Genomic DNA, 8,644 nt, shown 5'->3' with positions numbered 1-8,644 from the left:
AGGTGTGGGACCGCATTTGTAGGTCATTTTCCTACACACCATTTCTTGGACGCAAACGATGACATGAGTGAGAAAATTGGGCTTGCTGATAACATGTCCACTCTACCAATTTACCGGTAGTATCAAAACATGATTAGAAATCAAGCAAAGAATACAGCTGCACGTGCACTAATACTAATACCACGTGACCAAGGGGATTGAGTTGTCAGTGGAACGTTTGTAGACGGGATGTTTTGCCTGCGAAGAGTGAGGTGAAGTAGTTTATCACATTAGCCAAATACAGTAGTAATGTGGCGCATGTAATTGCAATTATGGCTAAATTTAGCTTTGAAGGAAAACAGTTTACGCCTGGCACGATGCTAACATGCTAAGTTAGCTTTGCTAGAACGACGTTCCCTGGCTATCGCTAGCCAACTTGTCATATTCTGTTTCTCACATTTAGGTATTGTTCGTCTGTAATAAATAACATCGTCAAACGTATAGCCTGCAGACACTGGTTTGCATAAACTCTTAAATCAAGTGTAAATAGGCTAAAGGTAGACCTACAACGCATTTCAAGTGGCCAAGACCCACATTTTCTCCTGATGCGACAACATATTTTGGAAATTGCCATTATGTTGCATATTGCTACAAATGTTGCAACTTGATCGCTCAAGAAATCATTAGCCAGTCAGTCTTTGCTGTTGGCCTCAGTAAGTTGGACTTTACTCTGCCAGACCTAACATCATCTTGCACAGTTGAAGAATGCAGGCTATATCCGAGTTATTTTAGGGCTAATAAACTTTATTAAGTCTTCACCCTGCATAGCGTCAAATGTGTAGGCTATCTAGGTATAATTAATATGAGTCCGTTACGCCTTGTTTTATGGTTGAGTGTGTTTGCCTTACCATCGGCACCGACGGAGTCCCCCTCCTATGTCGCTGCTGTGTACGAACACCTGGTTGTACTAAACCCGAACCCTAGAGTTGCTCTTGGAAGGCGTGCAGCCTTGGAACACATGCAGAAGAATCTCGACGTATTTGAGGAGCAAGCTGCATTGGCAGCTCAGCAGGTACAGTGACAGTAGGCTAAATGGCCGATGGCCCACTATGCTAACTATACTAAATTTCACTATAACGAAGTGACAAGGTTTCAGCAGTTTGGGGTGTTGTGTTTTGTTTCAGGGGGCTCAGATCTTGGTGTTCCCAGAAGATGCTATACAGGGCTTTAACTTCACTAGAGCATCCATAGCGGGTTACTTGGAGGCGGTGCCTGATCCAACTGAAGTGACATGGAATCCATGCTCAGAACGGGCTCGCTTCCCTGATACTGAGGTATATTATAGGCCCTTCAGACGATTTCTGAAGATTTCTTTTCAGTAATGTCCACCTAACAAAAACCCTTCCTACTGTCAAGTTCAAAAGACCCAGATGAAAACAGAGCAACCTCAGAAGCCATGTTCATAATGACTTGCTTTATAATACTACTGTGGCTTGTTCATGTAAAGATGGAAAAAAAGTAAATAATAATCTACAAGTACACAAGTATATCTCAGTATTAGCCTACCACATTACCCATGGCATTCATGATCTCCCTTATGTTTTTTGTGATTACATTATTATTAATACTATTATGCTTAATGTGGCCTTTTCAACTATTATTTTTGTAGTTTAGTGTTCCCATACTGTAATTCACTTTGTACAAAAGTGCCCACAAACATAATGAGGTCCTATGGCATTCCAAACAGGGGTGGAAATGTATCAGTCACTTTCAAATACTTGGTATAATCCCCCAGCCACTCAATAGTAAATCAATGTGAGGGTACATTTTTATTACATGTCTGAAATCTAAACAGCCACTTTCGAATTATACCACCATTTGGCCAGTGGCTGGTGCTAATTTCCATCCCTGATTCCAAATACCATAAAGATAAACATAAAGGCCTCCTTTGACCTTTGTCTCAGGTGCTCCAGCGCCTCAGCTGCATGGCTCAGAAGAACAGCCTCTACCTGGTGGCCAACATGGCAGGCATCCAGGTGTGCAACTCAACCACGGACGCCCACTGTCCCCCAGACGGGCGCTACCAGTTCAACACGGACGTGGTGTTCACCTCAGATGGAACCCTAGTGGCTCGCTATCGCAAGCAGAACCTGTACTTCGAGGCCGCCTTCGACAAACCGCCTCGGACGGAGCTCGTCACTTTCTCCACGCCCTTCGCCGGACGTTTCGGGGTGTTCACCTGCTTCGACATCCTGTTCCGCGAGCCTGCCGTGGCCCTGGTGGAGGAGCTGGGGGTCCGGCAGCTGGCGTACCCCACCGCCTGGATGAACCAGCTCCCCCTGCTGGCCGCTGTGCAGTTCCAGCGCTCGTTCGCCCACGCCGCCGCCGTCACAGTCCTCGCTGCCAACGTCCGGGCCGCCAACCTGGGCATGACTGGCAGCGGCATCTTCACCCCCTGGCAGGAGGTTCACCAGCACGACATGGTGGGGGAGACTGGACGCTTGCTGGTGAGTAGGGTGCCGGTGCTCGATCCTGCAATGATGGCAGATGGCACAGAGAGCACGAGGCTGGCATGGCTGCCGTTCTCCGGGCATCGCAGGCGAGAGCCTGGACTTGGCGAGGCAGGAGATGCCCACGGCCGGCCCAGAGGGCCTTGGTATTTGGACGCCGGTGGAAAGCCTCGCAGCGCGGAAACCGAGCATTGCTGGCCAGGCAATGAGAACTGCCATAAGGCGCCAGCGCACGAGAAGCCTGTGGAGTTCCACTCAGTCATGATGTATGACAACTTCACTTTAGTGCCCCTACAGGACACTGAGGGGAACCTGACGGTGTGCGACGGCTCGCTGTGCTGCCACCTGCTGTTCAGGAGGTCCACTGCACCCAGCACAGAGCTCTATGCTCTGGGGGCTTTTCAGGGCCTGCATGTGGTTCACGGCACCTACTATCTGGAGGTGTGTGCCCTGGTGAAGTGCACCGGCCCAGACTTCGCAAGCTGCGGCGGCGAGACTGAGCACGCTCAAACCCAGATAAACTTCCGACTGGAAGGGAACTTCAGCACTCGTCACGTGTTTCCAGGAATACTGGGAAACGGGATGGTACTGGACATCCCGGATCAGTCCGGAAAAGATAGTGACGGGTGGGTGTATATGAGCCGGTCCGGAATGACTGTAGGACTGGTGACAGCCACTTTGTACAGTCGAGTCTATGAGAAAGACAACAGCTGAGTTGTGGGTCTCAAAATCACCTTGACAACCGACTTCTAATAAACAATATATCTCAGTAAACAAAGCAACAGTATCCAAGGGCAGTTGTATACTAACGGCACCACAATCTGAAAAGGCCTTAGAGATGAACAGGAAAGACGTGCTGTAGAAAAACAATGACCTCAACAATTGTTGATAAGTGAAGTCTATCATCTTGTAACTACATTGTAACAACTGTAACTACATTAAAAGCTGGCATGAAATGAATAAAAAGTGGTTGTGCACAAAAAGAAGACACCAGTCACTGCTCTTGTAGTACAGAGATCAGCACAAAGCACTATGGCAAAAGAAAATTTATTCATTAATTATTATTAGTAATCATTTTAATAACAATGCACCAGGAAGCCAGTTTTTTGCACACCTAAAAAAGGCAACATTACTCTCCCTCTCGCTCACACACACACACACACGCACACACACACACACACACACACACACACACACACACACACACACACACAGCAAACATGTTGTCTGTGCACACATGCACACTTCACACACAGATACAACGCACACACACACACACACACACACACACACACACACACACACACAGCAAACATGTTGTCTGTGCACACATGCACACTTCACACACAGATACAACGCATACACACACACACACACACACACAGGGCTCTCCTCTCTCTGAAGTTGCTGTATATCAAATGCTGTTATTTTCTGAAAGTCCGCAGATAGTCGAGTAAAAACCCTGACTGCACCTCGTCGGCTGGTCTCAAAATCACGGTGGGCAGCACGGGTGAAAGATGTGTGACAAGGCCTTTAGATTAAAACTCCCACCCTTCTCCCCAACAAACAAAAACATTAACACACAAACAAACACACTCACACACTCTCTTGCTGCCCAGCTCACAGTTCATGAACCTCATATGCAATGGGGGGGGGTGGGGTGTATCAGATTTGTGTGCATGGAAAACTGACACTGTAGCGGTCCATTCACAATAAATTATACCGTGTCTAAAATGAAAAGGAGAGAAAAAGGTAGAGGAAAAAATAATAAGGAGCTTTAAATGAAGTTGTAGTCATGCTCAAATATGCCAAGAAAGAGCAACAGGGAGGGGGAAGGGGGGGCAGGGGGCGCGGGAGATGGAGGTGGGGGCAAGATGAGGAGCCTGCAGCACTTGGTCCCTTTGGCTAAAGTCAGTCCACCCAGAAGTCCTGATTTCTACACTTCAGCACTTCCTCTCCACGCTGCCCAAGGGAGGGAGGGAGTGGGGGATTCTGGGAAATGCAGTCCCGACAGTAGTCATATGATTTCAGTCAGTCATTCAACACATTTCAAATCATCTGGTTATGGAGATGGAAAAAAAGGGGGTTGGGGGTAACTCATGTGAAAACTGAGTGTTGATGTGGCTCTTCACGCAGTAACAGATTTAACGCAGTTCTCATAGAATCAGCAAAAAACAGATGGAGTTTGCGTAGTGTTTAAACAAAGCGGTAAGGGTGGGCTGTGTGCGTCTCTTATTCTCTCTCTCTCTCTCTCTTCCCTCCCCCGTCTTCTCTCTGTCCATCGATGGCTCTTCAGTCTCTAAGGCTCCTGAGACTGCAGGCCTACCAGCCCCGACGAGGGGAGGGGAAGAGACCAGGGCAATTACAGACCGTGCTGTCCCCGTTAAAAACCAGGAAAACAGGGAAGAGAAAAAAAAGTCAAGGGGAGTGTGAGGTCTTGCCCCTTAAGCTGGGTTCTGATCAGGTTGGGGGTGGGGTCAGAGGTCAAGGGGGCATGGGATGGGACACGGGGACGTGTTTATTCATTTAATTATTTATTTATGTTTACTTTATTTATTTTTTTAAAGGAGTCAAGTCAGTCAACAAGGCGCACGCGCGCGCTTGAGGCGGGGGAAGGGGGTTCAGTAGGTCTCCGAGTCAGAGTCGTTGAGCTCGTCGTCAGGGGCGAGCATGCCGTCCTCGCGGTGGCCCAGGCTGTTGAAGCTGCAGTAAGACGCGTGCTCTGAGCGCAGTGCCGGCAGCGGGTCAAAGGTCACGGCCTTGGAGGGGCTGGGGTAGTGGTTGATGGCGCTGTAGGTCAGGCCGGGCACAGCGCCCACGCTGCCAGGCGACACGGGCATCATGGTGGCCAGAATCAGCGCCAGGCAGTCGGCCACGTCTTTGTTGGGCGCACAGGCCAGCGCAGGGGTATAACCTGTGGGGATCAGCACACACATTTGAATGCTTTTACTTACTTACTACTCAACACAGGAGAATAATTTACAGATCCAACACAGTGATGGAAGTATCAAGAATAAAAAAAAACTCCAAGGCTCTCTCTTTTGAAAAAGTTAATGAGCCTTTATTATTATGGCTTGGTCAAGTTAACCGTCTAAAAAAACTCCAACGCGTTTCAGCTACATGCCTTCTTCCGGGAGTGAAGCCAAAACCCGGTCCTCTACCCCACTTTTTTGTTGAGTGATGGAAGTATGTTACACGTTTTAGACAGAGGTCGGATCAGTCAGGTGTTTGTGTGTGGTCAGTCTCACCGTTCTCGTCCACTGCCAGCACGCTGGCTCCTTTCCCTAACAGCTCCTGCACCACCACCGTTAGCCCGTTCCTGGCCGCCACATGCAGTGGCCTGCAGAGAGAAGGACGGAACACACACTGTAACCATAGTGACAGGCTTTCCCACCCCTACTACAGTGTTTGGCGTTTTAAGCCCCCAACATCGTCTTCCAGGCAGCGCTGCATTGAAGGCACTAGGGTTAGGGTTAAAGTTAGGGTTAGGTGCCTTGAAGACGACAGTCGCAACGTTGCCTTGAAGTCGACAGTTGGGGGCTTAAAACACCATCGAGCTACTACTACTACTACGGTGACAGGCGTGGTGTGGTGGAGCAGCCATAACACCAACAAACAAATCACTCGCCCATTGGCTCGACTCCCAAATCACCGTTGCAGGAGTTCATGTTGCTTTGGATAAAAGAGTCAGCTAAATACAAGTCAACTTTAAACTTATTATTGTACATCTCATTACATGGTGCATTGTCTGGCATAAAAGTACATGTACAGTTGAAGTTGTGTTGTGAAATTTGGTTGTCATTCATTGTTTAGACAAATGTAGTTCTAACGAATACACAAGACATCCCCGAGATGCAAACTGTATTGATTTGAGGTTATTTTCCAAGTTACTTTTCCAGCCAGGCCTGTAAATGAGGCTTCGTCCCAATAACCAGTAACAGGGTGGTTCAGACGAGAGGGGAGATAGAGGGTCTTACGTCTGTAGTGCTGCGTTGGTTGAGTTGATGAGATTCCGGTCAGTGATTTTCTCCAGAATCAACAAGGCACTGGTTTCATGCCCCTGTATAATATATAACCAACATAGTGTGTTAGAGTGGTGTGTGTGTGAGTGATTCTTGCTCAAGTGTTCATCAGGAACAGGCCCATCCAGAATTTGTGTGCAACACCTGAATAACTCCTGTGAACTGATTACATAGACAGAACTGAATGTGGGTGGGACTGGGAACATTCTACATGTGCGTGTGTGCGTGTGTACACGTGTGTGTGTGTGTGTGTGTGTGTGTGTGTGTGTGTGTGTGTGTGTGTGTGTGTGTGTGTGTGTACACTTTGCTGCAGGGCTGTGTTCTTGTTGCCATCCTGTAGAGTGAGGTATGCTTTGTGTGTGTGTGTACACTTTGCTTCAGGGCTGTGTTCTTGTTGCCATCCTGTAGAGTGAGGTATGCGTTGTGTGCGTGTGTGTGTGTGTGTGTGTGTGTGTGTGTGTGTGTGTGTACCTTGCTGCAGGCCAGGTGCAGGGCTGTGTTCTTGTTGCCATCCTGTAGAGTGAGGTCTGCTTTGGCGCTGCTCACCAGGACCTCTGCAAGAAGCACCAGCACACAATTCACTCAGACTTGCACACACATGCAGCTCACAGTCACTAAAACTACACACTCCACAGCTAATACACACACAGAGACACTAAAACTACACACTCCACAGCTAATACACACACAGTCACTAAAACTACACACTCCACAGCTAATGGGAGTGTAAGAGACACTTGGACACTTGTCCCTTAAAACACAGAGGACCTGCAGGCTTGTGACTGATTTACTGCTGCCAGTTACAGCCATCTTTAGCCCTGCAATAGCAATAGCAGCCTGCAGGAATCACAGTAGTGTAGAGAAGTACGCACATCTATACAAATTCAACAGGTGCTGGATACTAGCACACAACGTATAAAAAAGAAAAGATATCCACACACTGCCTCGTATGCTCCCAGTTTAATGGTAGGTTACAACGTTTCGACCACTCAGGTCTCAGGTCAAGTAATAGTCTGTGAATGTGATGTCCTCCAATATGAACCTTCACATAAGCGTTTGTATGCTAGTGTGCGTATGCGTGCATGCGTGTGTGTGCGTATGCGCGCATGTGTGTGTGTGTGTGTGTGTGTGTGAGGAGGGGTGTTATAAAGACACAGTGTGAGTATTTGTAGGAGGGTGTGTGTGCACAAAGGTATCTGAAAGGTGATGCGTGTGTGTGAGTGTGAGTGAGTGAGTGTGTGTGTGTGTCCATGCTGTGCTGGAGGGTGTGTGTGCACAAAGGTATCTGAAAGGTGATGCGCGTGTGTGAGTGTGTGTGAGTGCGTGCGTGCGTGCGTGCGTCCATGCTGTGCTGCGCCCCCGTCACCTACCCACGGCGTTGGTCTGCCCGTTCTCGGCGGCCATCATGAGCGGCGTCTTGCCCATGGCGTCGATGGCGTTCACCTGTGCGTTGTGTCCCAGCAGCAGCTGCAAGCACTCCACGTGGTCCGTGAAGGACGCCGCGTGCAGAGGGGTTCTGCAGGGTCAAAGGGTCAGAGGTCAGTCACATGCTACATCACAAGACACACACGCACACAGAAACACACACACACACACACACACAGAGAACAGAGAAACACACACACACAGAACAGAGAAACACACACACACACACACACACACACTAAATTTGGTAATGAGTTAGCTCTTTGTTCGTGCCCTAATCTAGCGCCCTCCTCAGACATCAGCTAGACGGGGTAATTCCCAGCACTCAATTATGCACGGGCCGCTCATATCTCAAGCCTCCTGGGTAATCAACGTGGATGAAGCCAGTGGGGCGAAATAGGCTGTCAACATCTCTGGGATTTTGTAGTCTAGAGTGGCTAGTCATAAAATAATGACTACACGAGTGCTGTGCAGGGCACTATGACATTAGCTAAAATATCGCTTACAAATCTGAAATATTTTAATTTCTGTAGAGACTGAAGCCTTTGAATTAGGGCTGGGATAAACGATTATATTTTAAACGATTAATCTAGCGATTATTTTTTCGATGCATCGATTAATCTAACGATTCATTTTTTCAGTCCGATTTGATTTCGATTCGATTGTCGATTATCTCCCCATCAATTCACTAATAGCAACTTATACATG

The 8,644-nt window shown here is 48.1% G+C and overlaps 2 protein-coding genes across 5 annotated transcripts in view; one reads left to right on the top strand and one right to left on the bottom strand.

Annotated features, from left to right (window-relative positions):
* The first annotated feature begins 31 nt into the window (after window positions 1–31).
* On the top strand, window positions 32–3,667 carry btd (biotinidase). Its single transcript, XM_042077270.1, has 3 exons — window positions 32–1,051; window positions 1,164–1,313; window positions 1,944–3,667. Exons 1-3 carry the CDS (start codon window positions 842–844, stop codon window positions 3,201–3,203), a joined length of 1,620 nt encoding a protein of 539 aa, XP_041933204.1. The 5' UTR covers window positions 32–841; the 3' UTR covers window positions 3,204–3,667.
* Window positions 3,668–5,010: 1,343 nt separating this feature from the next.
* The window catches only part of LOC121695996 (serine/threonine-protein phosphatase 6 regulatory ankyrin repeat subunit A), a 44,669-nt gene continuing 41,035 nt past the window's right edge, over window positions 5,011–8,644 (bottom strand). For all 4 annotated transcript variants that reach the window (XM_042077267.1, XM_042077266.1, XM_042077265.1 and 1 more), the window contains 5 exons: window positions 7,882–8,027; window positions 6,983–7,065; window positions 6,467–6,549; window positions 5,738–5,829; window positions 5,011–5,403 (listed from right to left, as the gene is read on the bottom strand). In XM_042077267.1, the coding sequence (XP_041933201.1) occupies window positions 5,111–5,403; window positions 5,738–5,829; window positions 6,467–6,549; window positions 6,983–7,065; window positions 7,882–8,027 (697 nt within the window). In that variant the 3' untranslated portion in view covers window positions 5,011–5,110. The remainder of the gene's footprint in view (window positions 5,404–5,737; window positions 5,830–6,466; window positions 6,550–6,982; window positions 7,066–7,881; window positions 8,028–8,644) is intronic.

This window comes from Alosa sapidissima, chromosome 21 (genome assembly GCF_018492685.1).
Source record: "Alosa sapidissima isolate fAloSap1 chromosome 21, fAloSap1.pri, whole genome shotgun sequence".
Lineage (NCBI taxonomy): Eukaryota > Metazoa > Chordata > Actinopteri > Clupeiformes > Clupeidae > Alosa > Alosa sapidissima.
This window is presented reverse-complemented; position numbering and strand designations above follow the sequence as displayed.